This window comes from Protopterus annectens, chromosome 4.part0, assembly GCF_019279795.1.
Source record: "Protopterus annectens isolate FY-2018-M chromosome 4.part0, PAN1.0, whole genome shotgun sequence".
NCBI lineage: Eukaryota > Metazoa > Chordata > Ceratodontiformes > Protopteridae > Protopterus > Protopterus annectens.
In genome coordinates, this window is record NC_056733.1 from 515,931,066 (window position 1) to 515,952,328 (window position 21,263).

The window sequence follows — 21,263 nt, forward strand, 5'->3', positions numbered from 1 at the left end:
CACTCACTCACACATTAGTCCTGCAAAGCTAGATTAAAGACTGCTTAAAATGACCAGATAAGAGCGTAAGGTACTTTTATCCACAGAGACCCCCCACCCCCAACAATAGTTAGAACCACTTTGTTGACTGTTTTACTCCTTATTGTTGTGAAGAAATAAATTACATTTACTTTATTGGTAGCATTGGATAAATTCACTAGCATCAGACCATAACATCTAGCCATATGTGTAGTACAGTGTAAATAGAAGAAGTATTTATGACAGCATTAAGAAATATTAACCACATGATAATGCATGCTTAGTCAATATGCACAATCTCTGCAGAAGTAAAAGTTATCTGAGTAATTCCATATTAAAGAGAACTATTACTAATGCCAGCATTGCTACTGGCAAATGACTTTGAACTTCAATGCAGTGCCTTCTACCCATAAAAATAAATTACCTAGGTTACTTTAAAATTGGTATGCTGGGGATATTACATAACATTTACTGAACTACATTAGTTATGCAAAAAGGAAAGGCTGGCAAACAATGACAGCAGGTTGATAGTTACTAGCCATGCAGTCCTGGAGACCAATAAGGAGCCTAATCCAATATTCCAATTGCTCCAAAGGACTGTCTGGTTAGGTTAAGAGACTTGCTCAATGTCACACAGTTGGTAAATGAAGGTGGAAAGATTTAAACCATGAACTGTTGCTACAGGAAGCAGCTCATTAACAACTTTAGTCTTCTGTGCTAAGACTAACAGCTTTTAACCAAATGCTTTAACCTTTATAATCCAGTCTTGTCGACGAGACTGTATTACAGTAATATGCAACAACTACATAATGGATGCTGAAAATGAGACACTCAAATAATGCAGACTATATGAACTGACAAATGTCAACCCCTTTGCATTTGCTGGAGGCTATAAAGAAGTTACTGCAAAAATATATTACTAAAATGTAACATTTTTACACTGTATTAAACAATCTAGGGCTATTAATGAATTTATTCATTCATTAGTGCAATGAATAAATCAAAACAATTAAAGGCAATATAAATACTGCAACAGCTTTTGTTCAGAAGCCCACAAATCATAAAAAAATCGGAAATATTACTGCATAAAACATACTATTTTTTGGGGGGTGACTTACATGCTTGCCGTATAACTGCATATCATTTTGACCTTTCTATGTCTTCTCTATTAACAAGAATAGCTATTCCATCAGACATCACTCAGTATAGGTCAGACCTACTTATATGGCTAATGATGCTGTATTGTAGTAGCATATGCATCCAGAGTCAATAGAGCTGGACTGTGGACAAATGGAGTCAGTCTTATCAATATCCCATTACATGGCTGTCTTTCCCCAAATACCCTAAACACTGTTTAAACCTGTCAGTGTACATACTATTTTCTTCTTTACTTTTATAATTACCACAGAGCTGTGGATTTCATTTAAAACTTTTATTTTAAATTTTACAGAAAAAAACACTGCCAGCTATTTTCTAAACAAAACAAAACATTCTGACATTGAAAACTGGCTTAGAATAAGAAAAAGTAAACTTCTCCTTTGAAACGATCACTTAGTGAAAATGTATCTGGCAACCCATTAAACCATAAGAAATGTGCTGGTATTTATCCCCAGATAGTATATAGTGAAGTACTAATGTATGTAATGGGTGCAGAAATTCAAAAGACAAGTGTGTAGCAGATTTGCTAACAACCTGGAACAGCTCACTGGACAAATATCACTTTTTAGGAGCAGCCCAGGAATACTGTCTGGTGAAGTAACTTAGCAGAGTCACACAGAAGACAAATGAAGGTTGAGGGAATCAAACCATGTACTACAGCAGGCAGCTCTTTAACAGTTCATAACCTGATTCATCTAAACTAAGTGCTAGGCAAACAGTTGTAACCCAAACTACAAAACTCTGTGACTGACATAGACAGACTGTAATCCTCACAGATTTACAAAAACAAAAACAAAAAAATAAAGGTAAAGAAGGCCTGGCAGTTGGTGTAGACAATTAAGATTTTGCTCCCATAGTTATGGATCAGGGTTCAACTCTGAGCAATTCACTTAACTAGATAGTGCTCCTAACTGGGCATTTTGCTTAACACACACACACACACACACACACACACACACACACACACACACACACACACACACACACACACACACACACACACACACACCTCAAAAGGACAGTCTTAGGACAATTTCATACTTAACATCTCAACTTCTCCTGAGAGACATTTGCCATTTGCTGTTCAAATGTCCTGGGCAGGAGTGATATTGTTTGCTGGTTGTGTGTGCACTTATGGTTGGTTGACACAGAGCTTTTCTTTTGAAGCCACCATGGAGCATTATAGCAATGAAAAATTGTATATATTTTTTAAGCCAGCTGGACTCCCCAGACAGCACCGGGCACTAGGCATCTGCCTATCCCACCTTGTGCAGGATCTAGTTCTGGTTTCACTGGGAGAATGCCTAACAGATGGCACTGATAGACACAGGTTGGGATTGGTAGTACATCAGGCTCTTAGTGGTTTTAAATGGAGACTCTGGAAGAAAGAACAATAATTTATTTTATTATGGGAAAATGCAGATACAGGAAAACAGACTGGTCCCATTTATACTGGGAGCACTTCCCTCCAGGTAATGAAAAGCAGCTGTTTACCTGTGCTTTTATAAAGCCGGAGAATCTGAAATACGACAAAAGTAGTTCATTCATGAGCGTGGAGGAGCCTGGAGTATTTTCTAAAGCAGAGACATATAGAGACCAGATCAGCCTGCTCTAAAATTGGAGTTATCAGCTCAACTTTGGGAATTTGGCAGTTGAAACATAGAGCTAAATTTACTGGAAAACTGTTGGAAAAGGATTTCTGTGCCACAGATTAATAGGTGTATCTGAGGGTTATTTCCTTTAAGAAGTTAAATACTTGCAAGGACAGACATCCAAAATGACTGTTCTGTATATTTCTGCTAGGTGCTATTATATTTTGGCATGATTGACATAAGAGGCGCTTCAAAGTCTGTTAGACTTGAAGCCTGTGCTAGCACTGTTTAATGATTTTAATTATTCTTTTATGATACAGACTGTATCTTCTGTCCTTTTTTGGTGTACTCAGGCTAACCTTACATCTGGCCAAATAAAACCTCTGTTTTTCTAAGAGCGTTTGTATGTCTGCTGTTTAGAACTTCTACTATACTGTATATATATATATATATATATATATATATATATATATATATATATATATATATATACATATACATATATATGTGTGTGTGTGTGTGTCTGTGTGTGTGTAGCATTCAGTCAATTCAGTGAACAGCTCATCAAATGTTTCATTGGTCTCTCATATGATGAAAAACACAAGTAATTGAAAATGAGTATTTGTCGGTGTGCATACTGAACATCCTATCAGAATGGTACCAAGATCATGTACAGCATGGATTAGGAATATTCCCTTTCTCCACTATTGTGTGATGTCAAAGCTGGTCTATATATAAAGTTGCAGGGTTGTGGGGGTGCAGTGGTGCTTGCCCCATTCAAAAAGCTGTATTTAATGGTAGTGTATTTCTTGGCGTATGGTGTAATCAAGTGTGTGTAAGTGATATAGAGACACATGCATGTGTCCTTGTGCTTATAGTTTGTAATGCATGTGTGTGCTTTATTGAATATGAATTGAAAATGGTGTTTGTGGGCATCTGTAGTAGTGTACAATCGAGTATGTGTATGTGATTAGTGTTAGTGTTTTTTGTTGTTTTCCCTCATTGTTGCTATAGAACATATGTGTCTAGTGACATTAGTGTAAACTGTTTAAGCTCAACATGAAAATAGTTGACAAAAAAGGTCGGAAGCAGATAATATTTAAAAAATTGATATTACATCAATATATGTGCCCTTTCTCCACTGTAGTGCAACTTCAGAGTTGGTATATTTAATTAGCAGAGGGAGTGAAGAGGACTTGCACAATGCAAATACATTGTCTTTTGAAGTGTTTTTTTTTCTGTCAGCCTTTTAGGATTAGACCTCTTTTTGTTGACTATTTTTTGTCAACCTCAAATAGTCTAGACTAATGTCACTATATGTATACATATAAATATATATATATGCTTTCACATTCATCATCATCATCTTCTTACGGCTGTTCCCATTAGGGGTCACCACAGTGGATCATCTGTTTCCATTTCTTCCTGTCCTCTGCATCTTGCTCTGTCACACCATCCACCTGCAGGTCCTCTCTCACTACATCCATAAACCTTATCTTAGGCCTTCCTCTTTTCCTCTTACCTGGCAGCTCCATCCTTAGTATCCTTTTCCCAATATACCCAGCATCCCTCCTCAGCACATGTCCAAACCAATGCAATCTCGCCTCTCTTGCTTTGTCTCCAAACTGTCCAACCTGAGCTGACCCTCTAATATACTGATTCCTAATCCTGTCCATCCTAGTCACACCCAGTGCAAATCTTAACATCTTTAACTCTGCCACATCCAGCTCTGACTCCTGCCTTTTCGTCAATGCTACCATCTCCAACCCATATAACATAGCTGGTCTTACTACCCTCTTGTAGACCTTCCCTTTCACTCTTATTGGTACCCGTCTGTCACAAATCACTCCTGACACTCTTCTCCACCCACTCCATCCTGCCTGTACTCTCTTCTTCACCTCTCTTCCACACTCACCATTACTCTGAACTATTGACCTCAAGTATTTAAACTCATCCACCTTCGCCATCTCTACTCTCTGCATCCTCACCATTCCTCTATCCTCCCTCTCATTTACACACATATATTCTGTTTTAGCCCTGCTGACCTTCATTCCTCTCCTCTCTAAAGCATATCTCCACCTCTCCAAGGTCTCCTCAACCTGGTCCCTACTCTCACTGCAAATCACAATATCATCTGCAAACATCATAGCCCACGGGGCCTCCTGTCTAATCTCATCTGTCAACCTGTCCAACACCACTGCAAATAAGAAAGGGCTCAGAGCTGATCCTTGATGTAATCCCACCTCCACCTTAAACATATCTATCACTCCCACTGCAATCCTCACCAATGTCACACTACCCTTGTACATATCCTGTACCACTCTTACATACTTCTCTGCCACTCCCGACTTCCTCATACAATACCACAGCTCCTCTCTAGGTACCCTGTCATATGCTTTCTCTAAGTCCACAAAGACACACTGCAACTCCTTCTGACCTTCTCTGTATTTCTCCAACACACTCAGAGCAAATATTGCATCTGTAGTGCTCTTTCCTGGCATGAAACCATACTGCTGATCACTAATCATCACCTCCATTCTTAACCTAGCTTCCACTACTCTTTCCCATAAATTCAAGCTGTGATTGATCAATTTTATTCCTCTGTCGTTACTGCAGCTCTGCACATCACCCTTATTCTTAAAGATAGGTACCAAAAACACTTTTTCTCCACTCCTCAGGCATCTTCTGACTTTCCAAAATTTCATTAAACCATCTGGTTAAAATTCCACTGCCATTTCTCCTAAGCACCTCCATGCTTCCACTGGTATGTCATCTGGGCCAACAGCCTTTCCATTCTTCATCCTCTTCATAGCTGTCCTTACTTCCTCCTTGCTAATCTGCTTCACTTCCTGATTCACTATCCCCACATCATCCAACCTTCTCTCTCTCTCATTCTCTTCATTCATCAGCCCTTCAAAGTACTCTTTCCATCTACTCAACACACACTCCTCACTTGTGAGTACGTTTCCCTCACAGTCCTTTACCACCCTTACCTGCTGCACATCTTTGCCAGCTCTGTCCCTCTGTCTAGCCAATCGGTACAGGTCCTTTTCTCCCTCTTTAGTGTCCAATCTCTCATACAACTCTCTATATGCCTTATCCTTAACCTCCTCAACCTCTCTCTTTGCCATGCGCCTCATCTCCTTATACTCATGTCTACTTTCTTCATCTCTTTGACAATCCCACTTCTTCTTCGCCAGCCTCTTCCTCCGTATACTCTCCTGTACTTGCACATACCACCACCATGTCTCCTTGTCCTCCTTCCTCTGTTCAGATGTCACACCAAGCACCTTCCTAGCAATCTCCATTACTAGCTCTGCTGTAGTTAACCAGCTATTCGGTAACTCTTCATTGCCTCCCACTGCCTGTCTTAACTCTTCCCTGAACTCCACCTCACAATCACCCTTTTTTAACTTCCACCATTTAATCCTTGGCACTGCTTTCACACTCCTCCTCTGCTTCTTGATCACCAACATCATCCTGCAGGCCATTCTATGCTGCTTAACTACACTTTCCCCAGTCACCACTTTACAGTCTCCAATCTCCTTCAGACTGGCCCACCTACATAGGATATAATCCACCTGCGTGCATCTTCCTCCACTCTTGTACATCACCCTATGCTCCTCCCTCTTCTTAAAATATGTATTCACCACAGCCATGTCCATCCTTTTCGCAAAATCCACAATCATCTGACCTTCTGCATTCCTCTCCTTAACACCATACCTACCCATCACTTCCTCATCTCCTCTGTTCACTTCACTAACATGCCCACTGAAGTCCGCTCCAATCACTAGTCTCTCACCCTTGGGTACACTCACCGCCACTTCATCCAACTCACTCCAAAATTTTTCTTTGTCATCCATCGCACACCCACCTTGTGGAGCATATGCATTAACAACATTCATCATTACACCATCAATTTCAAGCTTCATAAACATCACTCTATCAAACACTCTCTTCATCTCCAAAACACTCTTGGCATACTGTTCCGTTAGGATAATCCCTACTCCATTTTTTCTGCCATCCACACCATGATAGAACAATTTGAACCCGCCTCCTATACACTTGGCCTTACTTCCCTTCCATCTGGTCTCTTGCACGCACAATATATCAACCTTCCTTCTCTCCATCATATCAGCTACAGCTCTTCCTATACCAGTCATATTGCCAACATTCAAAGTTCCTACCCTCAGTACTACACTCCTAACCTTCCTCCTCTCTTCCTGCCTTCGGGCATGCCTTCCCCCTCCTTTTCTTCTTCGGCCAAGAGTAGCCCAATTTCCGCCAGCACCCTGTTGGCTAACAGTACTGGTGGTGGTCATTGTTAACCTGGGCCTCAACCGATCCGGTATGTAATTATGAAATGTTCTCCACATCAGTAATTTGGCAGAGGTTTTACGCTGGATGCCATTCCTGATGCAACCCTCCCCATTTATGTTTTCACATTCATAAGCAGCTATAATGCCTTGAACAATCTTCTTGCACTAAACACCTTGGACTGCATATTACGTCTCATATTGGAGAATGGGGTTAGACTGGAGAGAGATAATGAAAGGAACCCATATGGAGAGATGATAAAAGGCTTCCAAGTGAAGAGACGATGAAAAGGGTCCATATGAAGAGATGATTAAAGCAGTCTGAATGGAGAGATGATGAAAAGTGTCCAAATGGAGAGGTGACGAAATGTGATCCAAATGGGAAGATGATGAATTAGCAAGAAAATCAGAGTAGCATTGCTGGAAATTAATTCATCCTCAAGTCTTGGTGAGTACCTTCACATGGTGGACCCTGTTTTCACAAAATCTCACCAAGACAACACTGATACATACCCTGTATCTTATATAACATATATCAAAGAGAGGTGTAGGCTAAAAAATAAAAAGGACAGCTGGGTATGCAAGTCCCAGGATAAATGGTAGTGAAGAATCCGCGAGACATGGAAATATCCCTACAATGGGGTTAGGCCAGGCTCAGGGGAGATGCCCCCCCATCCGTTTGTAGAAGGAACTAGTCATCCACAAAACACACAAAAGCTGACAGGCTAAAAGCAAGCCATAAAGATGACAGAGTGGACTACTGAAGATAAGGAAGAACTTATGTATCGTTACTATTAAGCAAGTCACCCAGAATTTTCAAATAGACAGAAATTAGAGGAAAGAAGAAATACTTGCACAAGAAAAACTGTCAAATGCTTCAAATGCAAATTTGCATTCATTAATACAAGAGACCAATGAAAAACAATGCATAAATGAAGAAAAGTTGGGCTGCCTGGAAAAAGAAGCAACAGAACTGCAAAAATATAAAGAACTAAACCCAGAGATTTTTCAAAGGTATAAAAAGGAAACATGAACATGAGAATGAAAAAGAGATCTGATATGGTGCAATGTTTATAGAAAAGAAAAAGCCATACTAATCAATACAAAAAATAGCTCCAAAGATATCTGAAGAGAAATACAGGCAAAGGCACCTAGATATGATAAATTTCACAATACAAAAAATAAGAAAACATAGAGGATTACTACGGTAGAAGTTAAACAAATAGAAACTGAAGTTAAGGAATTCCTAAGAAGTGAAGGATCTAATGTATAAAATCCAACACAGGTTATTTTATAGCATGGTGGAACAATGAGTTCCCAAATTACGGAGAAACAGGTGGAGCAGGAGACATCTGAAGAAGAAAAATGGGTATGGGAAAGAAAAAGAGATGTGAAATGGTGCAATATTTATGCAAAGGAGAAAGCAAAACTAATCAATACAAAAAAGCAACACCAAAGATATCTGAAGAGAATTACAGGCAAAGGCACTTGGATATGAAAAATTTCACAATACAAAAAATAAGAAAACAAAGGGGAAAAGTGGAAAAGAGGATTAGTGGCAGGAAGTTAAACAGAAACTGAAGTTATGGGTTACCTGTGAAGTGTAGGATTTCATGTAGAAAATCCAGCACAGGTAGTGTCACAGCATGATGGAAGAATGTGTCGTCAAACTAAGGAGAAGCAGGTAGAAAAGGAGGCACCTGATGACTTGCCACATTATGATGTTCTGGAGCCTTCAGTAGGAAACTGGTATAAAAGGTCAGCTGGAGCTGCACAGCAAGGGAAGGAGCAGGAAACAGTGGCAATTCTTGATGCAGTCAATGTTGCGGAGTGATTATGAAGACCATGTGGAACATAACAAAGATAATAAATGGAAAGAAAAGAAAATTAAAAGAAAGAGTAAGAACTTCAAATGTAAATGATACAAAATGTGATGAAGTAATGGCCAGAGAAATTGAAGCAAAATTAAGAAAAGCTCCTAACTGGAATACCGTAGGCCCAGATAGTGTACTTCATTTCGGGCTAAAAGTATTATCATCCTTACACAAAGATTATTCCCGAGTAAAAATTACTTATGTTTGCATCCCAAACAGACACTGACCTGGTTAACAACAGGAAAAATGATATTCCTCCTTAAGAATGAACCTGTAAGCTATCCTAAAAACTTTATCCCAATAACTAGCCTTCCGCCAATGTAAAAACTATATACTGGAACTAATGCAGACAGAGTTTGTAGCCATTTGGAAAAAAAAAACCTCATTCATGACAATAGAACAAGAAGGTAACAAAATAAAGTTATATAGATAAAAAGGATCATTTGTTGCTAAATACATCTATAATAGAGAATTGTAAAAGGGAAGAATCTAAGTATAGCATTACAAAAAATCATTTAACAGCAACTGACATTCACGGATAAAGGAGTGTATAAGATACATCCTACATTGATTAATTACATTAAAGTGACTACGAAACAGTGGCAAACCACTTTGCAGTTAAGCCATGACAAAGGGCAAATTATTATGCCAGGTATAAAAATTCAAAAGTGTGTATTTCAGGGTGATTCTTTGCCACTGCTATTGTTTTGTTTTGCCCTTAACCTATTAAGTTGTTTACTTAACAGATTAGGTCATGATTATAATTTGGCTCCCAGAAAAGGACTTTTCTTAAAGACTTCTCATCTATTTTTTGTGGATGACATAAAACTGTACAGTTCATCAGATGAGGAGTGGAAAGCACAAATGCAAGTGGTTAAAATTTCTCAGTTGACAAAAGAATGTCATTTGGTCTAGTTAAATGTACAAAAGCAACATTTAAAGTAGAAAAGTTGCAGTACCAAGAAAATATCAGTCTGGGACAGGAATGTGATACAAAGGAACTTGAGCAGGAGGAAGTGTATAAATATTTAGCAACCGATGAAGGACTAGCAATAAAATAAGAAACAAATGTGAGTAACACTTAGTAGGAATACTTTAGAAGACTAAAAATAATACTGAAACAGCCTTGACATCTAGGAATAAAGTCCAAGCTATAAACCAATTTGCTCTTCCTGTTTTAATTTACAGTTTTGGTGCAACTGACTGGCCCCATAAGGTATTGGATCAACTTGACAGTAAAACACGAAAAATATTTCATGCTTATCAAATGATATATAAAAATCAATGTATACCATGATTATGTATTTCTTGCTCTGAAGGAGGTATGGGCCTCCTAAAAATTGATTACATATATAAATCTGCAGTTGTGGGACTGCAGGTCTATTTCAAAAGAATGAAATCTTACATTACCAAAGACGAAATGAATGAGACGACATCAACGAAAATTCAGTTTCATGAATGACCAGAATGCCGAAGGATTTCACAAGTATCCGATTGGCTACCATCTTACAACAAAACACACTGTCCTACCTCAAACCCACCCAGGTACCCCCTCACACCCCCCAATCTGGGGGGCTGCTCCTCCTACATCTCCCATAACTAAATATACCAACTCCGGGATTGCAATACAGTGGGGAAAAGGGCAATTTCCCCTTGCTGGCCGCTTGGTTACTTACCCTGTGAAATCCTTTGGCATTCAGGTCATTCGTGAAACTGAAGTTCTGGCGATGTCATCTCATTCATTTCGTCTTCGGTACTGCGGTATTTCGGCCTTTTCATGTAAGACCGGGACTGCATCAGATCCAAACATGGTGAAAAATTTTAAAACAATGAGAAGAAGAAGTCTAAGATGACTTCTCTGCTTACTTTAGCAGAAACATTCCAATGTGAAACAGGAATGGAAATCAAACCAGAAATAGACAAAAATCAGACAGTAACTGAATATGCCTGAAAACACAAAAGCAACCATATAAGGACAAGAATCAGATGAGAAGGAAAGAAATGTGGAAAAGCCATAAATATAGTGGCAAGTATAGAGATCTCCTGGAACAACCTCATATTGATCAGGATTTGATGCAGAATGGTTAAGAACAGGTGAGTTGAAACCAAAAGATGAAAGGTTAATAATGACAGCCCGGGATAGTGGACTACTTACATGTTGATTGACAATGTTCATTAAAAATATGGGAGAAACAGATGAATGCAGGTTCTGTAAAAAAGCATTGGAAACAGTCTCACATCATCTTGTTGGATGTGATACACTCATGGCAGAGGACCTGAACACTGAAAAGCACAATAATGTGTAAGACTGTTGCATGGGGGATTGTGCAAACACTGCAACATTGTAGTAGCTGAGAATCATTGGAAATGTAAACCACAATACATTATAGAGAATGATGAAGTATGCATCACATGGGAACACCCGTTACCAACAGATCAAAACGGGATACGAGAAATCAGATATAGTAGTCCATAAAAAGAAAAAAAAATAAAACTAAAGTGCTATTGATCAATGAACTTGCTACACTAGCAGTCACAATGTTTTATGCACAGAGACAAACACACAAAGTCAGAAAATACCAAGATTTGTAGGCAGAAATGAGAGCAATGTGGAAAAAAGATACCCAGACAGTTCCAATAACAGTAGGAGCAACGGGTCTTATAAAAAAGAATCTGCAATTGTATTTAGATTTCCTACCAGTGCATGTAATGTTGCATGAAATGCAGGAGTCAGTTCTGGGAATATTGCAGGTGCTGCGAAGAGCACTTTTTTCTAATATCAAAGACTGGAACAATACCAATTTCATGAACTTTAATTTACGCTGACTTAGAAATGGGGTTCATTTCTGTCATGGTATTAGATACCTCAAAAAACATGGAGAAATTAAACTGAGAATTATTCACAGATCCCTACAACACCTTAAAATAACTGTGTCAATAAATTCATTCATGTGAGACATACATGTAACAGTAAATTTATATGGTGGAGTTATTTGTCTGTTTTTTTTTTTTTTGAAGTAGGTGGGTGGACTGGTTCAGGGATCATTTTTCAGGCAGGAACAAGACCAGAGGCAAAACAGTTATTGCAATGCAATTATAACCAATAATGAACAGAGAAAAGGAACATTGTTTGGATTAACAGGTACAGAATCAACAACTTATTGAGCATAAATGATAACCGTGGCATAGATTTATGTCAACGCATCCAATCATCAAGATTAGTCTTAAAGGCAGAAAAAGTGGTACTTTGCTTGATCAGTATTGCTAACTTGTTCAATGGGCTAGGAATACATTGAGTTAGGTTCCTTTCCCACCAGTGAGTATGGTGTTGACTAATTACTAATGATGGAAAGATGCACAACTGAGGGTAGGAGTTGAAACCCACAGGCATTATTACATGACATTTGAAAGATAAAGTATTAATATGATGAGATACTCATTCAAGTCTCTCTTTTGTAACAACAGCAGTCATAGGAAAAATATCCTTCTCTTTCAACTGGAATATATCCTTCCCTTAATTCTCTTTCAACTGGAATACATCCTTCCCTTAATTGCTATAACCTCCAAAGGGCACACCACAGCAATTCAATCCGTTACTAATAAACTAAGCAGATTAGTCACTCAGTCTCCAAGGCATGAACACAGACATATAGATACTGTGTGGAAAAAGGGACAGCCACCCCTGATGTAAGGTGTTAGGGGATGCAGTTGGGAGATGCCAGTTGGTTAGCAGTACACTACCAATATTCAGAAATGAATGCTGAAAGTGGATATGCGGTCACAGCTGTGAGGTATATGATGTAGTGAGAGGTTTGATACATTTTTCAAACAAGACAGAGCTTTTTGTCCATAAACATAAGAGGACATTATTTGTTTACTTTCTGGTTCTCTAGTATGACAGGATCTCTTGTGTTTTTGCTACTCAACAGAAGTGTTAAGTGTATTGAGTCACCAAAATAGGCATCTATCATTTTGCATGAAAAACACTGAAAAAGCAAAATGTTTACTAGTCAGACAAAAAGTTGACCTCCTAGAGTGCTCATATTTATTTAAACTCCTAAACGCTCACAGCTTATTACACTTAGCTTCTAAACTGACAAGGTGATTACCCACATACAGCCTTAAAAGTTAAGCCCACATAGGACCCCAAATCCAAATTAATATCGATCATCATTGTTTTTCTATTTTACGCAAAAAAAAAAAACAAACAAAAAAAACTTTGGAAATCACTGCCTCTCATCTCCTCATATCCCAGATTATATGCCCAGCTAAGTCAACTTAAGAAGCAGGCAAAATGCAGGTACCTTCCTGCAGGGCACATAACGTAACCACTGCTACCTCTGTTATAAATTCCTTCTAAGTTTCATCCTTACTATCTTTCTCCAAGCTACATGTATCTCATGGTGAGTAAATGGATCTATAACTACATTTCATAAATGTACTCCTTGTTGATATTACATAGTATGAACATTTTACTTTTCAACTCTGTTTTGCTATTCTCAGGGATGAAAAAGAAAACTGGTCTCATATAATTATTGTTCTGCCCTGGTTAATGCATTCAAAACAAATAAATGCATACAAAATTAAATTAATATGAGGAAGCTTAATTGCTGCAATTAAAAACAGCCCTTATTCACAATTTTAATGCATCACTAAAACTTGTTATATCCCAAGCATGTGGAAGCAGAGTACTGTAGTGTTAATCCATACGGAAGAACCTTCTATAGAAACTGATAATTACAGACTGATCACCCTCACATGCATGTTGTGCAAGGTGATGGTGATCATCATACACAAGCAGTACAACATAACAAAGTTCTTAACACCAACAATAAAATTGTTTCGAAGAAAAAGCACATATCTATATATGAAAAAAGATCAAAGTAGGCTGCAATCCAGAGCTACAAAACATCATAGGACACTTATGAAGAAACATGTTTTTAACCTGTCTTGAAGATTAGGCAAATCCATCTCTTATCACTTTCATGTAATTGCTCCTTTCAAGCATTGCTGCCCCCTTACAACAAGCTTTCACATATATCAGTTTGTAATTCTTTCCAGGTACAGTCTAATGTGTGAATACTATGTGATTCTGAGTAAGTCACTTAACCAGACAGAGCTTAGGGGCAAATGGGCAACTCGGGCTAAACTCCTCAATGGTGTTCTGAACTGCAAACCTAGCAACTACCTATGAATCTATCAGCTGAACACTTCAAACATTCCAACAGTAATAATAATAATAATAATAATGATAATAATAGTAATTATTATTATTATTATAATAATAATGCCCAGTATACTATAGAATGATAGACAACCTGCTCAACTCTAAACAGATATTCTTCATCCAATAAGGCAAATTTTCTGAATTTACAAAAGATATGATAGAGGACTTAACACATGAAGAAGCACTTGTTCCTGATCACCTTAAATAAGAACCTTACAGATTTAGGGGGAGCATCTCGTTCCATGCCTAGTTAGCTTTTTGCATCATTTGTTATTTGGACACCCATTATAGTTATTCCACAGCCAGGGAAATATACTTCCTCCTTCCCTATTCATACAGTCTGATGTATTTAGGATATAATGTCTTGGGCAAACTCCTGGATAACAGGTTAGACAAAGCCAGGAGGAAACTACCTATTAAACAACCAGGGTTTGTCAAAGACTATAACCCCTTTTGATCAAGTCAGTACAGTATTATATATTCTGTCTGAGGATAAACATTGAAATGGTCCTTGGACAGTAGTTACATTAGATTCAGAAAATACTTTTTACCATTTTAACTTATCCTTCCTCTTCTTTACTTTAAATGTCGTGAAATGCCCCACTTGATTTCCTAATTGGATAAATGATTTTATACTAGACCTGCTGCTAAAGGTAGGGTAAATTTTTTATCCTAAACATTTCTCCTTAAAATCTGGAATGAAAATGGGGCTGTCCTCTCACTGTTTCTTTTCAATATGATTCATGAACTTTTAATGAGAAGAATTTAGCAGAACTTCAGTACTAGTTGAAGAATACCTATCAAACTTCAAAAAAAAGCATATGGCATCTTACATAACAGATGCCAATGCCTCGCTGATGTAGTAACTCTTTGCATGCACCACTGATGTAGTGCAGTAAGTACACCGCTGTTTCAGTTATACACAGCACTGTTATATGCACTAGTATTGTTTTTATAGTGCAACAATACTAGTGCAATATCTCACTGATGCAGTAACCCATTACATGCACCAGTAATGTAGTGCAGTAAGTACACCTCTATCTCAATTAAACACAACACTGTTATATGCACTAGCATTGTTGCTACAGTGCTCAAGTTTATGCATGAGCATCTCACTGATATAGTGCCCCAGTATGATTATCAAAGTGCCATTGAGGCCATTATATGCACTATTGTGTCTTGCACTGATCTGTTATATACAGTGTTTCACTGAACACACAGCCCGTTGATATGTGCCAGTATTACTGTTAGTGTCTCAATCTATGAACCAATGTCTCTGTTACAGTGCCCCTGAATAGGCACCAATGTCTGACTGATATACTGCCCCAGTACATACACCAGATTGTCACTGATGCAGCATGCAGTTATATGCACCAGTGTTTCTTGCACTATTCAAATATATATATATATATATATATATATATATATATATATATATCTTTCCATTCAGCACTATAGTGAGATGCCAGATCCACATTATATATATATATATATATATATATATCAATATCTCACTGGTACACTGCCCATTATAGGCAGTAGTATCTCTACATACACTTCCTTTATTTTATATATATATATATATACATATATATATATATATATATATATATATATACATATATATATATATATATATATATATATATATATATATCAGTGTGTCACTGATGCACTGCTCCATTATAATCACCGGTGCATTACTGATGCATTATCCTCTTACAAATATAAGCGTTCCATTGATACACTGCCCCTGAACATATGTACTGATGTTACAGTGGCCCAGTATGTGCATGTGTACTCATGTCTCACTGATAGAGTGCCCCAATATATGCTCTTCTGTGTCAGTGATACACAGCTTGAGTATACCTACACCAATCTGTCACTGACAGACTGCTGTAGTACATGTAACAATTTATCACTGATGTTCCTCCTCAGAATATGCACTCATTTCTCAACTCATTGATACACTGACTAGGTAAATTCACCAGTGTCACATTAATAAGTCCCTAGTACATGCACTAGTGTCTCATTAATACACTACTATAGTATATGCTGCAATGGTCAATTACATGTATCAGTGTTTCACTGATTCAGTGCCTCAGTGTATGCACCAGTGCCTCACTGATGCACTGACCCAGCACATGTACCAACATCCTACTAATACATGACCTAAGTATATGCACTAGCATTTAATTTATACACTACACTTGTATATACTGCAGAGGTTTAGTTATGCACTGTTGTATCAAATATGAGCATTTCACACTAACATTGCTTCAGTGTATGTATCAGCGCCTCATTAATACATAGCTTAAGTATATGCATCAATGTCTCACTAATGCAGTGTCTCATTGATTTACTGCCCTAGTATAGGCACCAGTGTCTTACTGATGTAGTGCCCCAGTATATACACCGGTGTCTCAGTTCCCAACAACATGGAAAAACTATTTCATTGATACAGTTATAAGTATCAGCATCTTACAGCTATAGTGCCCAGTGTATATATATCAGTGCCTCACTAATACATTGTGGATTATATATACCATGTCTTATTACTACAGTAAACCCTTATATGTACCAGTGCCTCACCAGAACCTTGCCATAGTATATGCATCAATATCTTAGTCATACACTTAGTCTAGTATATTCTGCAGTGTTTCAGTGATGCAGTGCCTTAGTACACATACACATGGATGCTCTACTGATGCACTGCCCAGTGCATGCACCAGTGTCTCACTTATCTGGTTTAGTGCATACGCTCATTAATGCACTGTATCAGGATGTGCACCAGTGACTCATTAATGCACTAGCCTAGTACATGCATCAGTGTCTCACTAATACACTGTGTCAGTATATGCACCAATGTCCCACTAATTCACTGTCAATATATGCAGCTGTGTCTCACTTACACATTTTCCTAGTACATGGATTTATATTTCACTGATATTATGCCTGTGTATAGGCACCACTGTCTCACTAACACACTTTCTCAGTACATTCGCTAACATCTCAGAGATATCCTATACTGGTACATGTGTTGGTGTGTCACTGATGTACTACCACAATATATGTTACTGTGTGAATACCTGACAGGTTAAAGGTTGTAGTGGGCAGTGAGGGACAACAAAGAAACAATGCCTCATATAATTTACCATAACATTTTTCATTCTAATAATAGCCTATTTTCATTTCATTCCTGTCATCTAAGGTAATCTTCTGGTGACCTTTTTGTCCTCTTCAGTGCTCATTTACTAAAGCATGTGGCAGTTTTTCTTATTTTTTAAAGGAAAGAGGGTCACTGATGCAACAGCCACAGTAATGGTATTGAATGCATACTACCTGACTTGTCCGTCTGCAAACAGCAGCTCCATCGGCTACCTTTGTAAGCACCAGGGTGGAAGGAAGGAAGCATTCGCTCATTATATATGCTGGCTTTTCTGATTGCTGATAGCCACTGATTAAGTTCATTTACATTCTGTTGGGAGAGGGGAAGGAAAAAAAATGAAATCATATATTAGTCGAAAGGATTTTAGAATGTGATACTTAATAGTGTTGCATTCTTAACTACTGGCTGATGTAGAAAGTATAAAATCAAACAGAATGTGTCTGTGATACAAAAATGACAGAATGTCTCACACTTTCTCAATGAAAACATATCACAGAGACTTAGATTCACTTTGCTTAGCTCAGATACATGCTGAAAATACTCTAAAAAACATTCTGAAAGGGGATGATTTCAAATCAAGTATTGTACTAGCCTTGAAATGGTTTGACTTGGGGAAAAAATATAAAAGAAGGCTTATCTTTTAGCAACTCTGCCCACTTAAATGTCTCCTTTTACCAAATCTAGGAAAAAAACCTCAAACAGTAGATTATTCATGAATATACTCTGAATAGAGGATTTGGTTAACTTTTTTTCTGCAGTTCTGGGTGCAAAACTCAGTATGACTATTCATTTATGCATTTGGTTGTGAGCTGCTTAATCAAGTTCAAAGTAGAGAGGGAAGCTGAAGTCTATAAAAGTACTCATTAGGTAAGGGGAAGAAGAACTAATCCTGAATGGGGCACCAAGCTATCACAGGATGCAAGCACAGACTGCTACATGATATATGCCTCCTTAGCAGATCTGGAGGGGTGGGAGGTTTGTGTAATGGTTAAGATGCTTACCTCAGAAACACAAGGTGCAGGGTTTGATTCTCACATAGGGTAATCGGCTAGGCTTAAAATGGCTCCCAAGGACAGTTAGCCTAGTACTAATCTATGAATCTATGAAATATAAATTCAACTGTGACACATGACTGGGATATGGAACTAAATCAGAGTACCTAGCAAAACCCACATCAACAGACTGAGAAAATGCAGACTCTAAGCTGAAGAACCAAGTTCTATGAGGCAGCAACACAAGCTTCTGTGCTGTACAACGGTTAAGTTGTTTATATCATAGACACAAGATACAGGGTTTGATTCTTGCCTAGTGGTCTAGTGGTTAGAATTTTACTCTCTCACCACCATGGCCCAGGTTAAATTCCCAGTCAGGGGAAGCTTTGATGCATATTTCACCTATGAACCTATAAATCATGCCCTAACTAATATACACCACTTAAAATAACCTCTAAAGCACAATAAATTGTGGGATACATTTGGATTGCATGGCTAGGCCCCGGTGGTCAATAACTTATTATATATCTGTGAACCAGTGTGGCTAAAACCAAGGAAAATATATAAAGTTTCTTGGGCCTAAAAACAGTAAAAAAAACACATTTTAAGTCATTATTGTGACACTTTACAGCATTATATTGCTTCAGTAAAAATTAAATTATATAAAACGACAAAAACAGGACCAAACAGTACTATTTCATGCCAAAAACAACTGTAGCAAGAATCAAAATAAAAATAATGGCATCAAATATTCAGGCTTCAGTTAAAAAACACTTAATTGTAAGAAAAATGTAAGAGCTTTCAAGAACATACAGATCACTTCATCAGACTAACTTAATGCAACATCACTCCACAATTTAAAGCACTCGGTATCCAATCAGTACATAATTAAACACATACATCTAGTAAAAAACACATTTATATAGTATAAAAATCATTAGCAATTTATGAGTAAATAAAAACATAATAAAAACATAGTGACATTTCAGTGTTTCAAAGAACCTCCCTTAAGAAAAGGTTTCAAGAGGTGGCCCCATTGAGACTTGGTAGTTTATCTGCTTGTAGCAACAAAATCCATCTTTTTTCGAAAGCCTCAGTAATATTCCTAACATCGCCACCCCTAATATTAGTATGAATGATCTCTATAGCCATGAATTTAAAATTATGGTCAGTGTCAAAGCATAGCACATGTTGTGCTAGTGCATTATTTTCCTTACAATTCCTTATGTCCCTGTAGTGATATAGTATTCTATCTTTAAACAGACGGTTAGTCTTTCCAATGTAAAAAGTGTGGCATATAGTACAAAAACAAAAATATACTAAATTAGTGGTTCTACAGTCTACATAACATCTAGGTTCTATTTTAAAGCCATTGGTGGGATGCCTATAGAGAGCCCCATTATAAATATATTTACATGCTGAGCAAGTTCTACATATATATGTACCTTGGTTATTAGGTAGTCTACTCTCTGTATACATGTGCCCATGTTGGCACAGATGCCTCTTCAATGATTTGTTGTTCTTAAAAGTAAAATGGGGAACCACATCTATGATACCTTTCAATTCTTTTATAGTATTTACAATATTCTAGTTCTTCTTAACTATGTTGCAAAATGGATCAATATTGCTAGAAAAAGACACAGGGAACCTTACATGTCGAGTTTTCTGCGGAATCTGTGTCACTGTGGAATCAGTAACAACCACCCTCTCGTTGAAATAAGGTTTACATTTATTTTCTCTTTCAGCCCATGCTGCTGCTATACAAGAGTCAAGCTCATGTTCCTTATAACCTTTCTGTAGAAAATCAGATTTTAGTTCATTTAGGGCTGTCTGTAATTGATGGTTATCATTATGTAAATGCATAACTCAATAACATTGCCCTTTCAAAACATTGTGGGACATGACTAGGATGAATACTTTCCCTGTGTAACAAATTGTTTTTATGGACTGGTTTTCTATATAAACTTGTATTGATTTTACTTAAATCAGCCTTATTGATTGTCACATCCAAAAAATCAATACAGTTAGAAGAATATTTATAAGTGAATCTTAAGAAATTAGTAGAATTCCCCAAGAACGTTATAAAACTTTCCAGTCTATCAATAGTGCCACTCCATAGTGGCATCCCACCAATGGCTTTAAAATAGAACCTAGATTTTATGCAGACTGTAGAACCATTAATTTAGTATATTTTTATTTTTGTACTACATGCCACGCTTTTTACATTGGAAAAAACAATTGTCCTTTTAAAGATAGAATACTAGAACACTACAGGGACATAACACCTTAGCTAAAATCCATATTAAACCTAACATCTTTCTATTAGAGGACTGCTACTATTCACAAATAAACTAGCTGACCTAAATCGATGATGGTCAGCATAGGCAGTGCCTGCTTGACATTATAAATGCCACCTCCCTTGTACAAATAGATAACCATCCTAGTAGGGGCCGACAGAGCTATAACACCTAGGGGCTGGTCTCTGATCTGGCACCTACCCTACCTCCTCAGTTTTGAAGAGGGGAAAAAAAGTCTGCCCCCTTAGGTTGGCGTTCCAAAATAGATTCCCATCCCCTATGCTCTTCAACTGAAGAAGAAGAAAAAAAAAGACATTCATAGCAATCAGCTCACTACAGCTTACCAAACACAAATAATAAACACATTAATGCACACTGTCTTTAATGCCGGTACAGAAAGAAGAATGCATGAGCAGCACTTCACGATTGTGTCCCCTAACACCCTGCACCCTGGGGCAGATGCCCATTTGCCCCATCTTGGCTATGCTTCTGGGAGCCCAAATACCCTTAATCTTGTCTTCTAATATTATACGAGATGTTGATGCATGGAATTCTCTACATTAAGCCTGCTAGCTCCTAAAAATGCACAGAGAGTGGAGTGTATGTCTGGATACATTTAT

General features: G+C 37.7%; 1 protein-coding gene across 1 annotated transcript in view; it reads right to left on the reverse strand.

The window, feature by feature from the left end:
- Window positions 1-21,263, reverse strand: part of RASAL1 (RAS protein activator like 1) — a 1,855,221-nt gene that overhangs the window by 154,649 nt on the left and 1,679,309 nt on the right. The window contains exon 18 of the mRNA XM_044068436.1: window positions 17,528-17,663. Within this exon, the coding sequence (XP_043924371.1) occupies window positions 17,528-17,663 (136 nt within the window). The remainder of the gene's footprint in view (window positions 1-17,527; window positions 17,664-21,263) is intronic.